The following is a 25682-nucleotide window of genomic DNA, read 5'->3' on the forward strand; positions in this document are numbered from 1 at the left end:
CAGAGGAGGAATGGGAGAAGGTCATGTGGTCTGATGAGAACAAAAATAGAGCTTTTTGGTCTAAACTCACTCGCCGTGTTTGGAGGAAGAAGAAGGATGAGTACACCCCAAGAACACACATCCCAACCGTGAAGCATGGAGGTGGAAACATCATTCTTGGGATGCTTTTCTGCAAAGGGGACAGGACGACTGCACTGTATTGAGGGGAGGATGGATTTGGGCCATGTATCGCGAGATCTTGGCCAACAACCTCCTTCCGCTCAGTAAGAACATTGAAAGATGGGTCGTGGCTGGGTCTTCCAGGATGACAACAACCGAAACACACAGCAGGGCAACTAAGGAGTGGTCGCGTAAGAACATCTCAAGGTCCTGGAGTGGCCTAGCCAGTCTCCAGACCTGAACCCAATAGAAAATCTTTGGAGGGAGCTGAAAGTCCGTATTGCCCAGCGCAGCACCGAACTGAAGGATCTGGAGAAGGGTCTGTATGGAGGAGTGGGCCAAAATCCCTGCTGCAGTGTGTGCAAACCTGGTAAGAACTACAGGAAACGTTTGATCTGTGTATTTGCAAACAGAGGTTTCTGTACAAATATTAAGATCTGCTTTTCTGATGTATCAAATACTTATGTCATGCAATAAAATGCAAATTAATTACTTAAAAATTATACAATGTGATTTTCTGGATTTTTGTTTTAGATTCCGTCTCTCACAGTTGAAGTGTACCTATGATAAAATTACAGACCTCTACATGCGTTGTAAGTAGGAAAACCTGCAAAATCGGCAGTGTATCAAATACTTGTTCCTCCCACTGTATTTGAATCACAATTTAACAGTAGAGTAGTAGGAAGCTGAATTGATACTTTTGTTTGGCATGACTATTTTGCGCTCGTTTTTTCTCTTTCTCAGGGGCATTTGTTAGTGGAAAGCAGGTTTTGGGGAGAGTTAAAACAGACAGACTTTCTGCATTCTTCACCTTCTGCTCCGTGGAAAAAACACTCATCGAGGGAGTACAAGTCTAGATAATGGCTGATTGCGCTCTTCAAGAATGCGGATGGCATGTATAGGGGCAGGCAGCTTGTGTGTGTGTGTGTGTGTGTGTGTGTGTGTGTGTGTGTGTGTGTGTGTGTGTGTGTGTTGTGTGGTGTGTGTGTGTGTGTGTGTGTGTGTGTGTGTGTGTGTGTGTGTGTGTGGGTGTGTTGTGGTGTGTGTGTGTGTGTGTGTGTGTGTGTGTGTGTGGTAGGAGGGGGGATGGGTGATGACACGACACTATGGCAGACCCAACTACTTCAGACTGGGACTAACAACAGATATTCACACCTGCAACGGGTCTACCCTATATGGGACCTATGAGCTGGACTGTCAAGTGTCCATACGTTGTAGACACTGCCCCAGAACTGTGGCTTGCTGCACCTCTACAGACAACCATCTGGCACCTCCTTCCCATGCACCATACCATAGAAATTGTATTCCTATGGCATACATGTTTCCAGGGCAAAACTACCTAAATGTGTCCCGGTTAAGGTTGCAAAGAGAGGTTATATTACTGGTAACTTTCAAAGTTTACCAGTAAACTACCAGAATTTTGGTAACTTTCAAGGATTTTTTGTCATTTATTAAAGGACATCTAGTGGCCCTTTTGGGTACTTCAGTTTATCACATATAAAATATATAAAATAATAAAATAAGAGGATTTTTACCATAAACTTAGTCAACACCATTGGCCTTTATATAAGGGTTTCTGCACAAAATATGCTTAATATATTTTATTTACACACTTTMATTTATTTTACTATGTCAATATATCTGTGTCRTTAATGTTTTGYCACCAAACTGGTAGCAGTTGKGAAAAAAGTCAATAGTTGAAAGAGTTGCAGAGTTTAMAAAAAATATGCCTGGTATTTCCCCAGTCATTTTGTATTCTACTTCATTGATGTCTCATCTTGCATCTGGCACAACTTCTCTTGAGAATCAGGATAGGCCTACAACTGGTTTAGTGTGGTTGTTAGCTTACAAGTCAGCAGCTCAGTATCTTCCTGGTGCTTCATTTAAAGTGGTGCGCGGTGCCAGGGTGTGCTACTTGACCCAATGCTTGACCCATCTGTCTGCCCATTTAGCCTCCCCATTTTGACCAACATTCACCTCATTCCATGTTATTGGGCTGCTGTAAGATTTTTTTTACGTTTGCCTAATCATTTATGGAAATAAACAGTAATATATTTTAACAGTGAACACTGTTGGTAATAAGTCTATACACAGATGGTGGACTTAATAACAAAACACATTGTTCTTGCTGTCAATTAGACCGAGGTAAAGTTGGTTTTATATTCACACATTCAGACATTCAACAGACATTCATCAGACATTCAACAGACATTCAACAGACATTCATCAGACATTCAACAGACATTCAACAGATATTCACCAAAATCCATTTAAAGCTGTATAAATCAATAACTAATTCACCGTTTGTCACAGAAACATAAAAATAAATATGGTGTATTCTATAAATGTCTAGCATACTTTTACAACCTTTGTTTTGAATAAAAATTGCAGTTTATGACAAAATCATCAAGCTAGGTATGATTTATTCTATAAATGTCTAGCATATTTTAACATCCTTTTGTTTTGAGTAAACATTCCAGTTTTGACTTGATAGAAATACATAACATCTATGGACTTGCGGGGGCGGTTCTAGACCATTTCAACTGGGGGGGCCAAGCTGGGACCAGTTGTACTGTTAGAGGGGCCAGTTACATTAGATGTTATTGTTGTCATCGTTTTCTTCACTGCATTGAAGGCATTAGCAGGCAAAAGACCATGTTCATAATCATCATCATTGCCACTGTCTAATAACAAATGTAAAAAAAGAACGATAGCAAAAATGTGCTATGTAAAAATTATTTCATATTTTTCATAATTATTTCATAGATTTCATAATCTGATCCCCAAGGTCCTCATAGGTACACTTGGATATATAGAGCTGGAGGTAAAGAAACAAATATGAAACTAGGACCTTAAAACACTGGCRGAATTCTTTCATCCACGTCCATTCACATAAAAGATGTCTTTTAAAGAATAAATACCCTTCCAAGACCACTGTCTTTCTGGATGTTTTAAAATGTTTGCAAATAGTTATTTCTGCAAGGAATGTGAATTGAAAGGGATATGGTAATACCTATGTAGGTGACATATTTCCCCACTGGTATAATGGGTATAATGTGTGGTAGTTGCACACCTCCCTGCTGAATTATGAAGAGCTGATTTGGGCCAGTAGATTTTTTGTTTCATGATCTTTTGTGAAAAAACACATTTTGATGTAGGCTTTGTGCTAGCAGTTTGAGAGAGAAAGAGAGCAAATAGCATAGGGACAGCCCGGTTGAAGTCCTCATTTTTAATGGTTAGTGACAGTAGATTGCAGAGGGGTTCACATACAGTTCAGAGGCAAATCATAATGTATACATTTAGCCCAAAAACAAAACATGTACCGTCCACTTCTTATATTAAGTGGGGTTTTTTGTTATCCACCCTCTGTTATCTTTCAATACCCAATACCCAATATATATATATACAGTATATACGTACACTACCGTTCAAAAGTTTGGGGACACTTAGAAACTTTCTTGTTTTTGAAAGAAAAGCAATTTTTTTGTGCATTAAAATAACATCAAATTGATCAGAAATACAGTGTAGAAATTGTTAATGTTGTAAATGACTATTGTAGCTGGAAACGGCAGATTTTTTAATGGAATATCCACATAGGAGTACAGAGGCCCATTATCAGCAACCATCACTCCTGTGTTCCAATGGCACGTTGTGTTAGCTGGAATGTTTACTCAAAGCAAAGGTTGTACAATTATACTAGACATTTATAGAATAAATCATACCTAGTTTGAAGATTCTGTGACAAGGGTGAATTAGTTATTGATTTATACAGCTTTAAATTGCATTTTATAGATTTTATGTATTTCTATAAAATCTAAACTGGAATTTGTATTCAAAACAAAGGTTGTCAAAGCCTGCTAGACATTTATAGAATAAATCATATCTAGTTTGATGATTCTGTGACAAACGGTGAATTAGTTATTGATTTTTACATTTGTGAATGGCTTTTGGCGAATGTTGTCGAATGTCTGTTGAATGTCTGATGAATGTTTGTTGAATGTACGAATGTGTGAATATAAAAGCAACTTTACCTCCGTGTCAATTAGCTGTCTTAAAATAACGCAAAGCCAGTACTTTAGCAGAGTGACGTCGGCCGCGTGCCTCTGACAGGATGGCTCTTGAGCGCAGCGTAGCGGAGTGGGTGGAGAGAACCGCGCGCATTCATAACGAGTGGGCACCATAACCAAAATCACGCACTGTCATTCATGCGTTTGGTCTTCATCCGAAGCATTTGACGGACTGTCTTAAAACAAAACGAGGATGAGGGAAGAGTCACGTGGGTTCTGTTTTCTTAAATGTTTTTTATTCATCATCAGCGCCCGGCAATGGGTGTCCGCGAGCAGGAACCTGCGCCCGTGCAATGAGGTAAGAGCGCGCAGCTCGACACGAACGGCATTGGCTGTCACACTGTTATTTGAACACTGTTATTAAACTACAATAAATAAGCARGCCATGACATTGTCACCAAGTGCGCTGAACGCACAATGTGTAATCATCTTATTCTATGTCCCAACCATATTTATCATGTTTATGTTCCGAACGTTATCAAATGGGTCAATAATAAACATTAACCAGGGGATTATAGGCTACAACCTTCTGCCAATCATTGTTATAAAATACCTATTGGCGTGGAATGGAGTGGAGATAAACGATGTTATGGAGGCCTTCTTTGTTAGTGGTGGGATGTAAAATGTGTTGGTCGCCTATTCTTCTTATCGGCTTAAATCCTAARCATGTTGACAAAATATAAGGCTCCATAATATGATGACGCGRCGCACTGAGCCGATCACTTGGCATCCATCCTCGTCCGTGCTGCCTTCCGATGATGTGCCGGAGTAATATTACCGCTGAGTAAGAGGAAAACAGAGGAGGGAAGGACAGCTGAACAGCAAGGGCCCTGGCACTGCATTATCCGGTTAGATGTATCTATTATGGCTATGATATCAGCTCTCTAAGGACAATAGCTGCCTGGAAGCCATCTCTGTCCCAGCCTTCTCCATATTATTTGAGCTGAAAATTATTGAGTGCTGTCAGATTTGTGTCCCAGAGTGTGTCCCATTACACTGCCAGATCTACACGCACGCACGCACGCCACACATCCCACATCACACCCACCCACACAACAACACATCGACCCACACACAACACAACACACACACACACACACAAAAACACACCCACACACAACACACACACACACACACACACAACACACACACACACACTGATGGATTCATGGATGATGGATAGGTCACACTGGCACTAAATATCTCCTCTTGTGGCACATGGTCTCCTCTGTATCCATGGTGACCACGATGAGTCACAAGGAGACAAGTTATGCACATTAATCTCATACCCTTTTATCTACCTTCAATTCCACTGCACAAGCCCATATCCACCACAGTACAACATTTCCCACCAGCCCTCCCGAACTCCAGTTGCTCAGAGGAAAGCAGGTGCACTCACTTGAAAGGGGTTGTCTGGGGCATGGTACTAAGGGGTTTCTATAGCTACCTCTCATCTAGCTGATATATGGCCTCACCTATTGAGAGTTTTGTTTGCATGTGTGTTTGCCCATGTCCCCAATTTTGTGTGGAAATGGCAGGAACAATACTTGTTAGAACTAGAGAGAGATGATGATCTATACAAAGAGCCCAGGTTTATCTATACTCCACACACAGCTTAAACTCTCTCTCTCTCTCTCTCTCTCTCTCTCTTCCATCTCATTCCCCACCCTCTCTCTCTCCATCCTCGATCCCCACCCCTCTCTCTCTCTCTCTTCTCTCTTCTCTCTCTCTCTCTCTCTCTCTCTCTTCTCTCTCTCTCTCTCTTCTCTCTCCTCTCTTCTCTCTCTCTCTCTCTCGTCTCTCCTCTCTCTCTCTTTCTCTTTCTTTCTCTCGTCATTCTCTCTCTCACACTCACTCTCTCACTCACTGACTCTCTCACTCACTCACTCACTGACTCTCTCACTCTCGTTCTCCTCGCTTCTTTCACACACAAACACACACACATTTAACATTAACAGAACCACATCAGTCAGTATATACACACACACTCACCCACTTTGAATGCAGTAATGATTTGGGTGGCAGTGAGCTGTTTTGTCAGTGGTCCGGATTGATTTGCCATGGCAATGCTGGGTGAAGAAGGTTTGGGAGGATGGAGGAAGGGGATGGGTGAGCAACATGGTGGTTGGAAGTGAAGTGTATGCATGACTGGCTGCAGATGAGAATGCTTAGAGACCAACCACATGGCCCTCAAAACAAGATGGCTATCCAGTCTCCTTATGCTTTTCTCTGTGGGGATCCTCCTCTCTCTCTCCCTTTCTCTTCTCGCTCTCTTTCTCTCTAACGTTCTCGCTCTCTCGGCTCTCTCACACACACATGCTTGGTGTGTGGTATGAACAGTTTTTTTTTCCGGTAGAAGTTATGTTATTGCCTGAGTGACCTGTTCACAACTGGGTTACTACTTAGTAGTAAACAAACAGAAGAACATGCAATTGGCTGGAGAAAGATGCAGCGGTAATAACCCAGAGTATTGACTTAACATACAGCAATTATAATAACCAGAGTATTGACTTAACATATAGCAATTATTAATGGAGCTTTCTTTTCTTTCCGTCTGATTTTGTTTTCCTTATCTGCCAAGCCTCACTGATGACAACCTGCTCTACCACTGGCTTTCCATCATACTTGATGTTGGCTGTTTAGTACGCCTATGCAGCTTATTAGATTCATTTGGTGCATGCTGTCTTGAAAAACAACTGCATATGACGAGTGAATGGGTGTTCTGGCACATTGACAAAGAAGTGACAAGGAGGTGTCACTAAAATTAAATCCTTGCAACCTGTTCTGTCACTGCAGATTTAAGTGTGTCTTAGATTGTTTTATCTACTGGGACATGTGTGACTGATTGTGACTGTGTGTCTAAGTGAGTGTGTGTATCATGCTCTAATATGACTACTGTGAGATTGTGTATCTTCCAGACAGACTACTACTATGAGTATACAGAGTGTGACAGTACAGGGTCTCGATGGAGGGTGGCCATCCCCCACAATCTGGGAACCTGCTCAGCCCTGCCTACTCCCACCAGAGGAACAGACTGCTGTGAGTACTGTGCGTGCGCGTACGTGTGTGTGTGTGTGTGTGTTCATTAACATTTATTTCACCTTTATTTATTCAGGTTTGCCTCATTTAGATAAAAAAATCTATTTTTCCAGAGAGACTTGTTCAAGATAGCTGCGTACGTTCATGAGCGAGAGAGATACTGTTTAGGTGTGAATGTGTCTGTCACATTGTGTGTGTGTGACCCTCCTCTCTCCCTGTCTGTCTGTGTCTGTCTGTCTGTCTGTCAGCATTCTCGTGTGCGGCGGGAGAGTTCCTAGAGATGTCCGCTCAGCAATGTACGCCGTGTGCGGCCGGCTCCTATTCGCTGGGCAGTGGGGTGCGTTTCGACCAATGGGACACTATCCCTGCCGGCTTCACCAGCCTGGCCACCTACATGGACCCAGGACCCAGTGTAGAGGAGAGTCAGGCCTGTAATAGGTAACACACATGTCGGTTTTACTGTCCTTGTGGGGACCAAACAGTTGATTCACATTCAAAACCCTAACGCTTAACACCTAACCCTAACCCCTAAACCTAATTCTAACCCTAACACTAATTGTAACAATAAACATAAAATAGCCTTTTTCCCTGTGGTGAAAATCTTACATTTTTTCCTTGTTTTACTATCCTTGTGAGAACTTCTGGTCCCCACAAGGATAGTAAAACCCAAAACACACACACATACACTACACACACCTGTCCTACACATACAGCCACACACACAAACTCACAGTAGTCCTGTATTCTCTTTCTCTCTGTGTACTGTAGCTCATCGTGGACGCCGCAGGGTGTGTATCTGGAGTCTAGTCGTGATGAGTGCACCGTGTCTCTGGTCTACGCTGTGCATCTGGAGAAGCAGGGCTCTGTCTCCTTCAGCTACCAGTACCCTGACAACAACATCTTTTTTGAGTTCTATGTGAGTCTGACTCTCTCCTCCCTGATAAAGTTTATATCAGTTCATTTATTACCCTTTTATTTAGCTGGTTGACGTACGTAGAGATGAAAAGTGGGTCTGTTTTGCAGTAGCAGGGAAGACTTTAATTGTACATTAATATATTTTTGTACATCAATGGCTTTACATCATAGATGTGGGCAATTGAGTGCTTTTCTGTGGTGAGGAGAATCAGCTGCTGATTGGAAGCGAGAGAATCATGTGATGCAATGTTMTGAGTGGTTACCGTGGTGACGTGTGTTCAGGTCCAGAACGAGCAGTGTCAGGAGATGGCCCAGACCGACGATCAGAAGTGGATCAAACTCACCACCAACGGAGAGTGGGACACACACACAGTGAGGAGGAAGGCAGTGTGTGTGATACGTGTGTGTAATATGATTGGTGTGTGTGATGTGTGTAACATAATCTGTGTGCAACATATTGTGTGACATGTGACTCAGGTGAATCTGAAGTCTGGYACTAACATACTGTACTGGAGGACGACAGGGATCCTGGTCGGAGGGAAGATGGTTAAACCAGTGTTGCTCAGGAACATCCAGATTGAGGGTAAAGACTGCTCGTACCCCTACTCCCTATCTTCACACTCACCTATAATCTCTCTCCCATTCCGCATGCCTCTGTAATGTGGTCGGTCAAGGCACTCCAGGCACTCCAGATTCTGCCCACTCCAGAAATCGCCCTTCTTAGATCTAGGAAATGAGACCACAGTGTGAGACAACAGCAGAATCTACATCCTAATTAATTAATGTGTCTCGGTCTAGGTGTTGCCTACACCTCAGAGTGTTTCCCGTGCCGACCAGGCTGGTTTAGCTCCGTCCCTGGCTCCTCCTCTTGCCAGCCCTGCCCCAGGAACACATCGTCTAACAAGGGAGCCGCCTCCTGTACTCCCTGCCCCGACACACAGTACTCACGTATGTACTACACACACACACATTCAAATGTATCAGTAGAGCCCAGTTTAAATATCCACTGTCTCTCTTTCACTCAGATGAAGGATGGTCACAGTGTAAGGAGAGGCCTCCATGTTCGGAGAAGGATTACTTTCAGATCCACACAGCCTGCGACAGCGAGGGAAAGGTAAGTCACACACACATATAGTGTGCATATTGTGAGCGGAAGTAATTTGGCGTCACTCTAAAGTGGAAAGGTGGAATAAACGAGCCAGGAGTAGGTTTTCTTGATTGAACACAGTTCTCTATTGAGGGATTTTGGTCAATACAAACACTCCAACATAATCAATGAAAATCTCCCAAGGAAAAACATACATCTTCTTCTCCAGATGAAACAGGAAGACAATACGATTATCTTTAAACTACAACAAAAGTCACRGGTTTGTCACCGTCTTAATGGTTCTTYGTGGATAGCTCCTCTCTCTTGGTGGCCATCCTCCAGAGATAGTTTTCCCCCCTTTATCTGCTGGTTCCATACTCTCTCTTATAGGGGAAAGAGAATATGTCATTAGTACCATCAGCTKTGCTTAACTGCCTCTGGTTACCTTGTCWCACATGCCTTGTTAGGCTACTATCCGTCAGCCCAGCCTGACCTCTGCTGGTCCTTCCACAATATATAGAGCGAAGGCTGTGGTCATATACATTAGATTACAATACATAAGACATTCTGTGTATAGTATCTCTAAGGTTGTGAGGTAACTGCTGTGGTTGCCGTGGTGACAGACGCAGGTGATGTACCGGTGGGTGGAGCCGAGGATCTGTGAGGAGAATGTGACGGGCGCTGTGGTACTGCCCCCTACAGGGGAGAGAGAGGCCTGCCCGCCCTGTAACCCTGGTTACTACAACACCAACGACTCCACCTGCTTCCCCTGTCCTCCTGGAACACACTCTGACGGCACCTCAGGTACACACGCGCACGCACACACGCACGCACNATCCTGTGTATAGTATCTCTATGGTTGTGATGTAACTGCTGTGGTTGCCGTGGTGACAGACGCAGGTGATGTACCGGTGGGTGGAGCCGAGGATCTGTGAGGAGAATGTGACAGGCGCTGTGGCACTGCCCCCTACAGGGGAGAGAGAGGCCTGCCCTCCCTGTAACCCTGGTTACTACAACACCAACGACTCCACCTGCTTCCCCTGTCCTCCTGGAACACACTCTGACGGCACCTCAGGTACACGCACACACACACACACACACACACAGACACATACTATATATATATACATAAACAGTGCACATACACACACTTACAGTACACACACACACGCCACTCACATCTGTATTGCTGTATATTGAAATGTGTTGTTGACGGTTGTGTGTGTCTGTCCCAGTGTGTGAGGAGTGTCCTGCGGGGACAGAGCCAGTACTGGGGTATGAGTATAAATGGTGGAACGTCCTCCCTTCCAACATGAAGACTTCCTGCTTCAACGTGGGCAACTCCAAATGTGACGATATGAACGGTGAGAGAGAAACATGTCTCGGGTGGTTAGGGTCAAGAGATATGTGATATGTATGTAATAGTACACATGGGTGAATAGTAGATATGTCTAATATAGACATCCTGCTGGGTATGTAATAACTCTGTGTCTCTCTGACTAATGGGATCATAGATGTCTGTGTTACAGATATGTGGTGTCCCTCAGATTGTTATTATTTGTAATTTTTTTACCTTTATTTAACTAGGCAAGTCAGTTAAGAACAAAATCTTATTTACAATGACGGCCTCCCGGGGAACAGTGGGTTAACTGCGTAGTTTAGTGGCAGAACGACATATTTTTACCTTGTCAACTCGGGGATTCGATCCAGCAACCTTTTGGTAACTGGCCCAACGCTCTAACAACTAGGCTACCTGCCGCCCCTGTAAGGAATATAGATGTGTGTTTAATAGAATGTGTAATCACAGTAATATGTTGTTGTTCAGGCTGGGAGGTGGCAGGGGATCACATCCGCAGCGGTGCTGGAGGCTCGGATAACGATTACCTCATCCTGAACCTGCATGTTCCTGGCTTCAAGTTAGTCTTGGCTTGACTGTGTATTATTGTTAGAGCTCTCAGGTTTTTCCTGGTTAGGTCATGTGGTCAGAATGAACACATGGCTATGATTATTGTGAAATATCATTTTTTATTGGCCCTGTGTGTGGGTGTGTGTGTGTGTTCTGTCAGGTTACCCACATCACTTGCTGGGATGACCGGGACTGAGTTTGGCCGGATCACCTTCGTCTTCGAGACAATCTGCTCTGCCGACTGTGAGCTCTACTTCATGATGGTGTGTGTCGGATCATTCGCATCTGCACGAGTGTGTGTCTAGGTTCTCAGGGAAATGTTACTGACAATATCAACAGTGTTTTAGCCAGTAAATCAATATTACCCAACCTAACATAGCCAGTATGACACAGCCAATACATGAGTGACCTACTTTTATCCCGCTATTGGATAAATACATATCAATATCTATGTTTGTTAGTAAAGCCATATAAAGCAGAACAGGGTTACCCAACTGGCGGCCCGCAGCCCCCCAAGTTTTCTGAGTCCAAAGAAATAATACAAAATGTAATTKTTGGACTTAAAACACTGTAAAAACACCAGCAAATCAGCTACAAGTGATTTTAATTTTGGAAATCGGTTCCCAAGTATTCCCACGTATAACAGAGAAATATATGTGATCGTATACAAATGTACACAAGGTTTGAAATTATTATGTTTTAGTCAAATATTATGTTTGTGCTTCTTGCGGTCAATCCGCTCAAGAAAACATYGGCCCGTGGTTGAATCTAGCTGAAAATCCCTGCAGAAGACAAGGTTAAAACTGATGAAACCAAAGTATATTTGAACAAACCCAGCCAATCACAGTACACAATATACACAACTAAATCGCAGTAAAGCAGTGAGATTTCAGATAAACCAGTTACTGTGTAAATTGTAAACTAGAGTGATCCGCTCCCATATAAACCCTGTGTGTGTGTCGCCCCCTGCAGGATGTGAACAGGAAGAGCACCACGGTGGTGGAGTCATGGGAGGGCAGTAAGGAGAGACAGAGTTACACACACATCATGACCAGAAACGCATCCGTATCATACACTTGGGCCTTCCAGAGGACCAACCAGGCTCAGGACGTGAGTACACACACACATACACTCTCACACACACAGTGACACTGCACACACACATACTTCACAGACACACTCACATACTGCACTATAATATATTGACGTGGGTGTATCTAGGTGCGGCGGTACATCAGTGACGTGGTGATACTCTACTCGGTGAGCGTGACAAACGTCCAGGATGGCGTGGCATCTGCGTGCCGGGCCTGCGCCCTCCTATCCCAGAGTTCTCAGCGGTCTGGGTCGTCGTCGTGTATTCCATGCCCAGCTGGGTTCTACATTGACAGAGACACCAACCGGTGCCAGGAGTGCCCCCCCAACACATACCTGTCTGGTCACCACACATATGGAGAAGACGCGTGTCTGCCCTGTGGCCCCGGGAGTAAGAGCAACAAGGTATTATATTAAACACAAACACACAACTCATATCATCACACAACCATAAGTCACAACCTTACAAACTAACCTTTCGTAACCATTATAATCATTAGAACCACTTTATAACATTACATCCTCATAACCTAATCTAAAATCTCAGGGCCATACTTATATGAGTTTTACTCTCATCCAGATCAACAGTTAACAGTCTCTCCTCTGGAGAATAATGTTTTTAGCATTGGTACTATCATGTGTGTATCATGTGAGCCGCTATTTGTGCGATGTGTGTTGACTTGATGCTATTGTGCCCCCTCCTAGGAGCACTCTCGTTGCTATAGCGACTGCTCCTTCAGTCATACGGAGAACAACCGTACCCTGACCTTTGACCTGAGCTCTCTGAGCACCGTGGCCTCGCTCACCATCGGCCCCAGCTTCACCTCTAAAGGCACAAAGTATCTCCACGTCTTCAATGTCAGCCTGTGTGGACACCAGGTAACACATGCACGCACGCACACACACACACACACACACATTCATGCACGCACACATCAGCTTGTATGGACATTAGATAACACACACATACCTCAGGGTTGTCTTTGTGTGTTCTGTTTCAGGGGAAGATGGCAGCTGTCTGCACAGATAATGTCACCGATCTCGCCAACAAGGACATGGGGAGTGATTCCACCCAGTTCGTCAACTCAGTGGACAGCTTCATCTGTCAATCAACCATCATTCCTGCGGATGGGCGGGGCTTCAGGATGGCTCTGGCATCCCAGTCTATCAGTCTGGCTGATACCTTCCTCGGTGAGATGGCAATCGAATAGTGCCTTCATAATGATTATAGGACAGTGCCACAACCACTAGTAGTCATATAGCCAGAGCACAAAGTATACTCTTCATCTAAAAACAGATTTATTTTCAACCATTTCATTTGAAACTTGTTTTCTCCATCTCTTCCGTCTCTCTCTCAGGAGCGACAGTGGACAGTGATTTAGACGGAATAAACACTAGACCAGAACTCTTCTCTGACAACTCAAAAGGCATTCCAGACATCAACTTCTTCTACAGGTAGGCCAGCGTAGACCTAGACGCCATAGAACAGCATTCATAGTTTAATGGTTCCAGTGAAGATCAGTCATTGTGGTTGAAAGTGGGTGGAAAATGTATTTTTTGTACACTGCTGCTACGCACTGTCTATTATCTATGCATAGTCACTTTACCCCTACCTACATGTACAAATGACCTCGGCTAACCTGTACCCCCGCACGTTGACCCTGTATATAGCCTCGTTATTTTATTGTGTTACTTTGTTGTTTTTTACTTAAGTTTATTCAGTAAATATTTTCTTCACTCTTTCTTGAACTGCATTGTTGGTTAAGGGCTTGTAAGTCAGCATTTCACGGTAAGGTCTACACTTGTTGTATTCAGCGCATGTGACAAATAACATTTGATTTGAGTGTGTGTGTTTGACTGTCTCAGGTCTACTCAGGCGACTGGATCCTGCCAGCGTGGTCGGAGTGCGGTCATGACCATACGCTGCAACCCAGAGAAGACGGACCGCGGGCAACTCACAGTGCCCAGGTACACACACCTGTCTGACTGTCTGCTCAACGTCACCTGTCTGACTATCTGCTCAATATCACCTGTCTGACTGTCTGCTCAACGTCACCTGTCTGACTGTCTGCTCAATATCACCTGTCTGACTGTCTGCTCAACGTCAGCTGTCTGACTGTCTGCTCAATATCACCTGTCTGACTGTCTGCTCAATATCACCTGTCTGACTGTCTGCTNCTGTCTGACTGTCTGCTCAATATCACCTGTCTGACTGTCTGCTCAATATCACCTGTCTGACTGTCTGCTCAACATCACCTGTCTGACTGTCTGCTCAATATCACCTGTCTGACTGTCTGCTCAACGTCAGCTGTCTGACTGTCTGCTCAACGTCAGCTGTCTTACTGTCTGCTCAATGTCAGCTGGCTGACTGTCTGCTCAACGTCAGCTGTCTGACTGTCTGCTCAACGTCAGCTGTCTGACTGTCTGCTCAACGTCACCTGTCTGACTTATTTATTTATGTGTGAATTTTCATTAGCGCCTTCTACATTTCTCGTGTGTGTGTGTGTGTGTGTGTGTGTGTGTGTGTGTGTGTGTGTGTTGTGCTGTGTGTGTGTGTGTGTGTGGTGTGTGTGTGTGTGTGTGTGTGTGTGTGTGTGTGTGTGTGTGTGTGTGTGTGTGTGTGTGTGTGTGTGTGTGTGTGTGTGTGTGTGTGTGTGTGTGTGTGTGTGGGTCGGCGCAGTGCGTGCCCTGCAGGTACGTGTGAGGCTGTACGTTTCACTTCTGTGGGAGAGTGGGAGCGCCTGTCCCCGCTGCACCAGGATGACTTATCACCAGATAGAGGGAAGCCTGTAAGGGAGGGGCCCAGGTAACCTGTTCCCTCTCTCTCATCTCTTAAACACACTCATGCTACTCTTATTTTCATCTCTTGGTATTCAATTGAACCTACTTTCTCGCCTTCTCTACTTCTCCTCCATCACTTCCTCCCTCCTTCCCCCTCACCTTCTCTCTCTCTGTAGGAGACTCTGTCTGTGTGGAATGAGCCAAAACTGTGCATCAAAGGCATTTCCCTGCCAGCTAAGAGCTCCGCCCCCTGCGAGGCCATCGCCCTATGGCTAAAGGTGGGGGTAGGGGCGGGGCCTTCTTGGCTGTGCTGCTCGTCTCTCTCACCTGCTATTTCTGGAAGAAGAACAAGAGGTGATTGACTGACAACTGTTAATCAAATAACCATCCTAGCCATAGGCTGTAGTACAACGTTCCTGACTCCTGCATCTCTGTGTCCTGTGTGTTTCTGTGTCACCCCCTGTCAGGCTGGAGTATAAGTATTCTCGGCTGGTGATGTCAGCCAATAAGGAGTGTGAGCTGCCGGTGGCAGATAGCTGTGCCCTGGCCGAGGGGAGAGCTTGAGGATGACGTGGTCTACTCCCACAAACCCTCACTGCTCGGGAAGCTCAGGGCCATCGCCAACAAGGTAGGTAGGTAGGTAGGTAGGTGTGTGTGTGTGTGTGTGTGTGTTGTGTGTGTGTGTGTGTGTGTGTGTGTGTGTGGTGTGTGTGTGTGTGGTGTGTGTGTGTGTGTGTGTGTGTGTGTGTGTGTGTGTGGTTAACCCTGTGTGTATCTCTATCCTTCAGCAGAGGAGGGAGACAGCAGTGAGTCGGTACAGCTGAAGTCATCCCAGTCTGAGAGATGGGTCTGGGGGTAACGACGAGAAAGGGAAAAGGAAGGAAGGAAGGAAGGAAGGAAGGAAGGAAGGAAGGGAAAGGGAAATAGAAGAAGCAAGAGTTGGTAGGGTTGGCACTGAGTTCCACTCCTCTTCATGTCTCCTGGGCTCTGCTTATTCCCGAGGACTCCATCGTGGCTCCAGCTGCTCCAGTTTCCTCTGCAAAGGTACCTGTTCCCATGATTCTGACTGAAACTGGAAAGTGGTTTGGCTCCCCACCCTAGACCCTACCACACAGGGGAACACAACCATGCTTATTGCCATGGATATTGAAGGGCTGCAAATGAAAGAAACTGTCACTGTTTTTGTATATTTTGTATTGTCATTTGGAGTTTATCTGTACAGTCATGTCTAAAGTATTTATAATTATTAGTGGTGTTATGATTTATCTTTATTAAATTCTCACTTGCCTTTGGGGCCGTGTTTGTATTTGTGTGCAGTTCTGTTAGGCTACACATTAGTATTATTATTATTATTAATAATAATAGTAATACAACAATAGTTAATGGGGCCTGGAATACTCCTGAGAATACCATGTCTTGTAGAATTAGACCAGTTTGTTGGATATTCGACGGCTATTTGCGCTTTCAAACCTCAATTGCTTTCAAACCACTTGAGCCACAGACTCCAAATAAGTGGAAAAATTGAGCACAACATTGCACAGGTCTTATTTTTGGGCATTCATTTTCTCTCCAAACCTAATAAACATGTGGAAATGTGAGCAGCATTTTGTATTCCTAGTTGAATTAGTTAGGGAGCGTAAACAAAGTACAAACTTTTTTTACATTCAAATTTCAATAGCTCCTTGGTCATGTGACCTACTTGACTCAAACAAGGTTCAGAATGTCCACTGACTACCTTTCTATATTGCACACCCTTCAGTTTGTCCATTTTCATCTCACGCATTTTTAGCTGAATTTTTCAAACATTCTCATTTAAATAGTTCCTTGGCCATGTGACCTAGTGACTTAAAACAAGGTTCAGAATGTACACTCAGTGGGCCTACACATTGCACACCCTTTAGTTTGTCCATTTTCACCTCACAAGATTTTACATGAATTTTTCAAAATTTAAAGTTTCAATAGCTTCTTGGTCATGTGACCTACTGGACTCAAACAAACTTCAGAATGTCCACGAACTAGCCTTATATATTGCACACGCTTGTTTGTGTACTGTAAAATCACGCAGTGTAACGTACATTTTTCAAAGTTTTACATTTCAATAGCTCCTTGGACATGTCAATTACACACCTAAGAAGCATGCAGTGGATATACACCCATATTGCATAACCTCTATCATGTATCTTCTATATTGTTGTACATTAATATTAGTTTGACAATTAGAGGGTTCAGTCCAGTGATGTGTTTACCCTTTTCTTTAATATTTATCTAAAATAATTGGTAGTTCTAAGTACTTATTTTCCCTGTTTTTTTCCCCCACAGTATTTAACAGTGGTACACAATATAAGAGAGACAGATAATATCTCCTTTCGTTGTTAATATCAACCATAAAGGAAAAGGGCAAAGTACGAGAGTCATGCTATTAATTGTCCAAAGCAGGGATGGAGAGTGAGCTAGTGAGGTAGGCTGCAGTGGGTTTGCTGGTCAATACATGTACTGTACATGTAACCACAGTAAAGGTGGCCAGTAAATCAATGAATAAAAATGTAATATTGACAAATTAAACAGAAATTGTAGACCTTTAAACTTTTCCAACATGTCAACAGACACTTAACTTTAAATAAGTACAAGACATTTCACCGTGTTAACTTTCTCTTTATCCCTGGTTGATGTACATTTCAGAGCCTCTTCAGTGTGGATGGGGTATAGCATACATTTTCAACAACAAAGACTGCACTTCCAGTTTGTGTTCTTCACTCTTGAACTCTTTTGGCATGCAAAACATTCAATCTAAAACAAAACGTAACACGTTATAAATAATATCAAATATCAATGCAGTATGACGAATTAGCCATCCATTGTGTTATATCATAAATTGTCTTACATGCCGTCACTGTTGTCAAAAGATTATAAACATGTTAGATAAAGTTACTAACCCAGTTAGTCTTTGGGCCACATCCAGGTTCTTTATCAGTGGCACACATGAAGCAGTTGTTGGCTTTGTTGAACTCTGAAATCATAGGCATGAACTGAACATATGGCTGTCCCACACAACTACATAAAAATAAAGAATTTACATTTAATTTGAATTAAATGTCATTACATACCAGAAATTTTTAGTATATCCTCAGCCATTTCTTTTCACAGTTGCTCCATGTGTTTTTGTGAAGGTTCCATATCAATTTGGGAGTGGATGTTGGGGAAGTTCTGTGCAACTTCCTTAGCCATCTACACCAAAAAATTAAATAGAGTTTTTGACCTAATTGTCACATAACAGCTAACCATTCATTATTGAAAATATAACTATCAAACCTGCATTGCAAAGACCCCACAGATGAAGGTATCCTACTGCATGGTGTGAGTTACTTCCCCTCCTTTCCATTTTATGTCCACCCAGTCATCTTTTCCAATATCTGAAAATGTCAGTTGTTGAACATAATACAATTTATGATATATGCAGTTGAGGAATATTCCATGTACCAACACTACATGTAGGACAGACATAAGACATTCCCACCCACATACAGTATACACATACATAGAGGCATTTTTCAGCTATGATTTTACCACTCAGAATCCAGAAGGGATATGACAATGGGACCAGCACAGGATGTAATACACCCTTACAACAATCTACTTTTTGATCTTCTTGACTTCTTATCTGGTAAACTGCTACTGTGTGTCAAGAAAAGAGCCCCAATTAGGGGTTACTGTACTCCAGTAAAAAAGGGCTGGTTTAGATTAAAAACTATTGCCCTGTGTCCCCGTTCATAGGGGCATGAGAGACTAGTCAGTGGTAGAATTGAGTTGGCACTTTATTGGCCCAAACACCCATAGACCCACAAGGTTGAGGTTACTCATGGACAGTAATTAGTAATACATTTTTTTTGCATTGATGCATTGTGTCTTCTAACTGTCCAAGAATAGGACCCAAAGTGTTAGGAAATATTTGTTCCCATAAATACAAATGAGGATGTCTCTCCTCATACCTCTGGCACTTTAGTCAGACTGCCAGACTGTGCACCACAGAGCCAATCAGGAGAGAATACATACAGGTCAACGGTGCCAGTTGAAAGTCAAGGGGTATGTCTGTGCCTTTTGGATTACTCTCTCTTTACAGAGAACCCCTGTGGTTCAAGTCTGCTCTGCTATGTCTGAAAGTGACAGAGCCAGCAGCCAAGAGTTTTTCACAGTATACCATAAAAAAGTATTACACTTATGAATGTATGTAAAATGCTAATATGTATTAGATCCAGTACAATGGAATAACTAAGACCTGAATTTGAATGCAGCGTGTTCCGATTCCTCCTTCTCTTTCTGTCCAGCAGGGTCAACCAAAAACACTTGGCCTGATGGGTCATGCAGATACTGGGGAAGCAATATAGAAATGTATTGATCCCTTACATGATTTTACTATTAAATGACCCATATCACAACCCTCATACCTCTTCACAAAAATGTACCTAAATCAATTTTGGAAAAAGGATTTTACTCACGAAAGACGTAGGAATTTATTTTCCCAGTTAGAAATAGTAGGCCATGCATCAAATAACTATTTTCATCAGAAAAACAAACCCTCAAATGCAGTATTGCATTTTGTAAGTTGTCTGCAGGTGGCTTGTTGTGAATGCACTCAAATATCAAGTCATTATCAGGTTATGTAAACTGCGTTCTAATACTCAACGTAGAAGGATTTGTCTTAATATACAGTATATGAAAGTGATGCTATAAAAAAAAGGAAAACCATGTGAGATAAAAATTGACAAACTAAAGGGTGTTCAATGTGTAGGCCCACTGAGTGGACATTCTGAACCTTGTTTGAAGTCGCTAGATCACATGACCAAGGAGCTATTGAAATTCTAAAGTTTGAAAAATGTATGTAAAATCATGTTAGATGAAAATGGACAAACTAAAGGGTGTGCAATATAGAAGGGTAGTCAGTGGACATTCCGAACCTTGTTTCAGGTCAGTAGGTCACATGACCAAGGAGCTATTGAAATTAGAAACATTGAAAATTAATGTAAAATTGCCTGAGATGAAAATGAACAAACTAAAGGGTATGCCATGTGTAGGCCCGCTGAGTGTACATTCTGAACCTTGTTTGAAGTCAGTAGGTCACATGACCAAGGAGCTATTGAAATTTGAACGTTTGAAAAATGTATGTAAAAATGTGTGAGATGAATATTGACAAACTAAAGGGTGTGCACTGTGTAGGGCCACTGAGTGTACTTTTTGAACCTTGTTTGAAGTCAGTAGGTCATATGACCAAAGAGCTATTGAAATTCAAAAATCTAAATAAATAATAAAAAATAGTGCGAGATGTAAATCAACAAAAAAAGTGTGTGCAATGTGTGTCTATGCCATCAGGTTAGCTACAACCAGTTTTGAAAGTTTCAGGAGTAATGTTATTTTTTTTATTATATATTTTTTTAGGAGTAATGGTTAAAGAGCTATTGRAATTTGAAAAAATAGATTTGTCACTATGTTCACGGTCCCTAACTGCTGTTGGCGGACGTAAGGAAAACGACAGGCGAATATCCAACCTGAAACTGTCTTTACCTCGGTCAAATAAATCCATCATCTCCCAGGACGTCCCATACTCTCGTTGCAGTTCCATTCGGTAACGTAATTCCTCCCCGCCACCAGACCAGTTTCCGCCCTTCTGAGAGAAAATACTTCGCCTGTGATTCATCAACGACAGAAGGAAAGTTTAAATATAGCCTACAAAAAGAAGACAATCGGATTTAACTTTTGCGTTATCGCGGATTCTACGCTGGAAAACCGGATAGAGGTCGGTCGCAGTAGTCAGGAGATTGTTGAAATGAGGATGAGCTGAACTCGAGCTGGTACAGTTACGGTACGGAATCATCTCTTTGGTCTGGATACTCCGGCCATGCTGTTTAGGACAAGTCTAAAATTATCCCAGCAGTTTTGGGTATCAATCCAGTCCGTAATTTTCTAAATTTTTTATGAGAATATATGCTTGTAAATTATGTTAGATTCACGCACGACCAACGTTATCGGTTTACAGCGTCAACGAATTAAATCAGAGGTGTAGCCAAAACCATTGGACCTGGCTGCTAAACAATGTTGACATTTTCTTTTAACAGAAGTTACATCATAACACTATCAGATTCTAGAGCGAGCAACAATGCTTCTTTCTCGATCCTCACCAAATGTCACTTCCTGTGGTGGCGATGTAGAAAAAAGATGAAGGGGGAGTGCAATCTGTGATTTATTATTCTGTAGTTGGCCTAAAAGTGATGGTAGATTTATCTCTCGCTCTTTGTGTGTGTGTCTCCACTGTGATTGACTCGGAAAATTATTTCCAGAAGAACATAACTGCTACTACATAGAACAACAGTAGGCCTACATGAAATAGTTGTGTGTGTGCTTTGTCTTACAGGTCCCTCCGCTGAAAGCTCGACGGCATTATCTAATTCCTTATCTAAGTGGTAACATTATTCAGAGAGAGAGAAATTACATTTAATCATTCTGAATTATGAGAACAGTTTACATGTTCAAATAGTATCAATTGTCATGCCTCAACACAACCTCAAGGGGGCAGCACTTTCCCAGGAGATAAGTGACTAAATCAAAACACTGTTCATTATGTTCTTTAGTTTTTCAAATGCATTTTCTGTTATTTCTCCGGGGCTATCTGGAGGTTTTGGCTTTGTGCTCGTAAATACGACGTTCAAAAGCACTTTTATATCAGGAGTGAACTGAATAGCCTACACAATTATTTAAACGTTGCTTTAGTCCTTAGGACTCCAGTCACTTTAATTCTTGAGCAAACGCTGCCCTCTTGTGGTTCCGTTGAAGAATTACAGCGGGGTAATATTTTCACAGGTAAATGTCAAACAGATGGATAGGAGCGAATAATCTTTGTGTCAAACTGTACATTCACCTGGGAAAATGTAGGCCCTAGTCTGTTGTAATCCCACAAGAGATCAACCAAGTTTTTTTTACAGGGACGAGCAAAAAGAACATGACGTTTTAATAGATGGGTTAGCTGGAAATGTCACGAAAACAATGTGTACGTTTCTATGGGGGGGCAGAAGTCAGTGTGTTGTTGTGATTCTGGATGGCCAGATTGCTAGCCAGAATGACAAGTGCCATGTGGGGAATCGTAAGTGGCTTGTTCTTGATACCATGTCTTGTTTTKACTGATTTCGTGTCAATGCTAATATGGCCCAAATTCGCAAGCTAATCAACAACTGTAACGATGTATTTGAGCGACAAGTGCTCATTGTGCACATGTATTTCTGTTTTTAATAAACATTGAATTCGAAATATAGTTTACATGTTGTCAGCAATGTAAAGCCAACCCCGTGTGTTTTGCCCTATATTTATGCAAGCGTTAGTTTTGTTGCTGAACAACCAACCCTTCTATACCTGCGAGATTTGATTTGTTTACTTTGTTAACGCTGCACTGTTTTTTTTTTTAGGCATTACAAGAGTTTCGCAAGTGAGGTGAGTGCAGTATTACTATTTACTAGTACCCATGGAAATACACTCGGTTGAAACGACTTAAAGGAAACAAGTTCGAGCAGTGTTTGAAGTAATATAGATATTCAGTCACATTTGAATTGTAATCGATTGTTGATCATTTGCAAGGGAGAAACGTACAAATTCTTCACAAAGGTTTTGCATAATAAACACTGCCCTTTTATTTGCAGATCGTCACAGCTTCACCATGGCTCGCGGCTGCCTCTGCTGTGTCAAATACATGCTGTTCCTTTTCAACCTGCTCTTCTGGGTGGGTGAACAAACTCACTGCACACATCATTTTCAAACAAATTTATCTGATTTGGCATTCTATTTTATTATTAAATCATAGTATACGAAAGGTATAATAATGATTAGAGTAATGACAATCATGTATTTATATTTTATTCTGCCTCTCAGTTGGGGGGCTGTGGTTTGTTGGGTGTGGGGGTGTGGTTGTCTGTGTCCCAGGGCAGCTTTGCCACCCTATCACCATCCTTCCCCTCCATCTCTGCTGCCAACCTCATCATCACCCTGGGTGCTGTCATCATGGTTACAGGCTTCCTGGGTTGCCTGGGTGCCATCAAGGAGAACAAGTGTCTGCTGCTGAGTGTGAGTGAACTACACTAACCACGATGCACCACACTACATTGCTTGGCACATTGGCAACCTCACCTGTCTCTCTTCTCTCATGTTCCCTGTAGTTTTTCATCACGTTGTTGGCTATTCTGTTGGCAGAGCTGATCCTACTCATCCTGTTCTTCGTATACACAGACAATGTAAGACTCCCATAGAAGGCACCTGTCAATTCAACCCCTGGTTATCCTTCCACCTATGGTTCCTGTTCCCATAGTGCTCTGTGCCTCTGCCTACATTTCTCATGATCCACTGTGTGTGCAGGTGAGTGAGAACGCCAGACAGGACCTGAAAGAGGGACTTACTCTGTACAGCACCAACAACAACGCTGGCCTCCGCAACGCCTGGAACACCATACAGACAGAGGTACGGTACCTAACTACTAATGATCTACCATACAACCCCACACTAATAGCATAGCATTCCATCAAGGGAGAGGTGCAATATATAACCCTGTCTCCTCTCTCTCCCTGTCAGTGGCATTGTTGTGGGGTGAATGGGTACACAGACTGGCACACTGCCCTGCAGGAGAAGGTGGTTCCTGACCACTGCTGCCAGGATATCTACCAGGACTGTGGGCGCAATGCCACCAACCAGTTCTGGTCACAGGTCAGTTTGTGTTTGTTTAAAAATGTCTGACCTTCTCCCTACCATCAGGGAGTGTGTGTCTGATCTTCTCCCTACCATCAGGGAGTGTGTGTGTATCTGCATGTGTAGGAGTGTCCTTTTTCACTTCTCAAGATTGTATGTTTCTCTCTTGTCAGGGTTGCTATGAGAAGGTAGAGGAGTGGCTGGATGACAATAAACACCTGCTGGGAACCATCGCCATGTGTGTTCTGGTCATACAGGTATGGTGTGTGTGTGTGTGTGTGTGTGCGCATACAGGAAGACATACAGATGTACATGTAATGATGTTGTTGCAGTGTGATTGATGTGACTTTCTGTCTGCAGCTCCTGGGTATGGCCTTCTCCATGACTTTGTACCAGCAGATCCACCGATCCGGGAAGAAGTACGAAGCTTAGAACACACACACACACAGAGTTTGAGACCCATTACTTTTATACAAAATTATACTCTAAAAAGACACACACACATGCCACAAAACAGCTTTTTATTTAGTGTTTTATATTTACACACCCTTGTATCATTTTGTGCACAAAGGCAATATTGTCTTTTAATGATCATCTTTATCATTATAATCAGTGTTCTTGGCAGGGATTCAATCCGACCGCGGTTTGTCAACAATGCACCGGAAATGGATTAATCCACAAATAGTGCCAACAATCAGCATTTTGACATTGTCCCTCGTTATGTTTTTCCGACTTCTGGGAAGATTTCAACCAACTTTACCCCAAAATTCCTCCATGTTTTCAACATCATTGAAATGCTACTGTAAAAAGCTATGTTAGTTATGTTGTTGCTTTGACAGTCTTTTCTGAAGGTTATTTATTTATGCGATTTCATTTGTCTGTCCCTCATTTTAAGGCCAACCCTGTTACGTAAACCTAACTATTTATATATATATATATATATATATATATGGTGAAACTATTCCTTTTTTAAAGAAGTTTTTTCCAAAACAAACTGTCAAATCAGTGTAAAAGCAGGTGAGCTGGTTCTACTCTTTTTGGCCTTTTTCTGGTGTTTTGTGGTTAAACTGAGCGTGTTGATTATAACGCGTCATCCCTGTTACCCATAGATTGGATTTGTTAAAACATTTCTAGCCAAAAGTTTTGTGAAGCTTGCATTCATTTGCCCCTCCCTGTTGCACACAAGTGTTCATTCATTCCCCCTGTCACAAGTGGATTTATGGCTGATTTCAGATGAAAACCTCAACCCTGATACGGTCAACCCTGTTACTTTAAAGACACGTAGTCATTTTTTTATTTAACCGCATATGTGAAATTAATAGTTTTGACCAATTTACACTGCCCCAAAATGTTATTTTGTTATCAAATGCTACATATAGTTCCATCAGAAATTCCATTTAAAAGCTGAATTGTCGACAACCCGCAGTCGGATTGAATCCTGGCCCTAGTTCAGTTATGGGGTGAGGAAGGGGGGTTGGATTGTGTGTATGGGAATAGGGACACCCCTCAGTCATCCAGAATAGCTTGAACACAAAAGAGTAATGGGAAAGAGAGGTTCGATTTCATGCCTTAGAAATCCTTAAACGGATTACATTTATATTGTATGGATTTATTCTTGTAAAACCAGTGTTACTGAGATGTGTTCAATAAAAGTTACGCTTATTCTGTCAAAATGCTGGCCATTTTTCCTTCAGTTCAAATTCCAATTCTGTTTACTAAAGCATCATCTTCAATTGAGGTGGAGGTGGAATGAACTATCATCTAGTACTGTTACAGGAGTGAACTATCATCTAGTACTGTTACAGGAGTGAACTATCATCATCTAGTACTGTTACAGGAGTGAACTATCATTAAAATCTTAGTAATGTTACAGGAGTGAACTATCATCATCTAGACTGTTACAGGGGAACTATATCATCTA

General features: G+C 42.5%; 2 protein-coding genes and 1 long non-coding RNA gene across 7 annotated transcripts; 2 read left to right on the forward strand and 1 right to left on the reverse strand.

The window, feature by feature from the left end:
- The first annotated feature begins 4286 nt into the window (after positions 1-4286).
- On the forward strand, positions 4287-16338 carry LOC112072114 (endosome/lysosome-associated apoptosis and autophagy regulator family member 2-like). Its single transcript, XM_024139529.2, is given in 26 exon segments — positions 4287-4524; positions 7145-7265; positions 7514-7703; positions 8034-8181; positions 8463-8552; positions 8658-8763; positions 8979-9128; positions 9206-9294; positions 10162-10342; positions 10503-10631; positions 11093-11183; positions 11334-11436; positions 12146-12283; positions 12395-12670; positions 12971-13144; positions 13267-13456; positions 13624-13720; positions 14132-14233; positions 14946-14981; positions 14983-15049; positions 15051-15071; positions 15223-15334; positions 15337-15400; positions 15514-15600; positions 15602-15678; positions 15838-16338. Coding segments are annotated over 26 exon segments (3012 nt in total). The 5' UTR covers positions 4287-4419; the 3' UTR covers positions 15906-16338.
- Positions 16339-17677: 1339 nt separating this feature from the next.
- On the reverse strand, positions 17678-20692 carry LOC139024735 (uncharacterized). 2 transcript variants are annotated; one of them, XR_011476090.1, is made up of 6 exons: positions 20603-20692; positions 19320-19411; positions 18356-18456; positions 18151-18271; positions 17980-18053; positions 17678-17833 (listed from the first exon to the last, which is right to left on the reverse strand). It is a non-coding gene; the product is annotated as an uncharacterized lncRNA (long non-coding RNA). The 2 variants fall into 2 exon arrangements; XR_011476089.1 differs by having other exon boundaries at positions 17678-18053.
- Positions 20668-25434, forward strand: LOC112072115 (tetraspanin-9). 4 transcript variants are annotated; one of them, XM_024139530.2, is made up of 9 exons: positions 20668-20900; positions 22495-22519; positions 22726-22805; positions 22955-23146; positions 23239-23313; positions 23435-23536; positions 23648-23779; positions 23935-24018; positions 24122-25434. In XM_024139530.2, the coding sequence occupies exons 3-9, from the start codon at positions 22743-22745 to the stop codon at positions 24191-24193; spliced, it is 720 nt and encodes a 239-aa protein (XP_023995298.1). In that variant the 5' UTR covers positions 20668-20900; positions 22495-22519; positions 22726-22742; the 3' UTR covers positions 24194-25434. The 4 variants fall into 4 exon arrangements, with proteins under 4 accessions (XP_023995298.1, XP_070295763.1, XP_070295764.1 ...); XM_070439662.1 differs by lacking the exon at positions 20668-20900 and adding an exon at positions 20962-20978; XM_070439663.1 differs by lacking the exon at positions 20668-20900 and adding an exon at positions 22154-22175.
- The last annotated feature ends 248 nt before the right edge of the window (positions 25435-25682 follow it).

This window comes from Salvelinus sp. IW2-2015, unplaced genomic scaffold, assembly GCF_002910315.2.
Source record: "Salvelinus sp. IW2-2015 unplaced genomic scaffold, ASM291031v2 Un_scaffold1827, whole genome shotgun sequence".
NCBI classification, from domain to species: Eukaryota; Metazoa; Chordata; class Actinopteri; order Salmoniformes; family Salmonidae; genus Salvelinus; species Salvelinus sp. IW2-2015.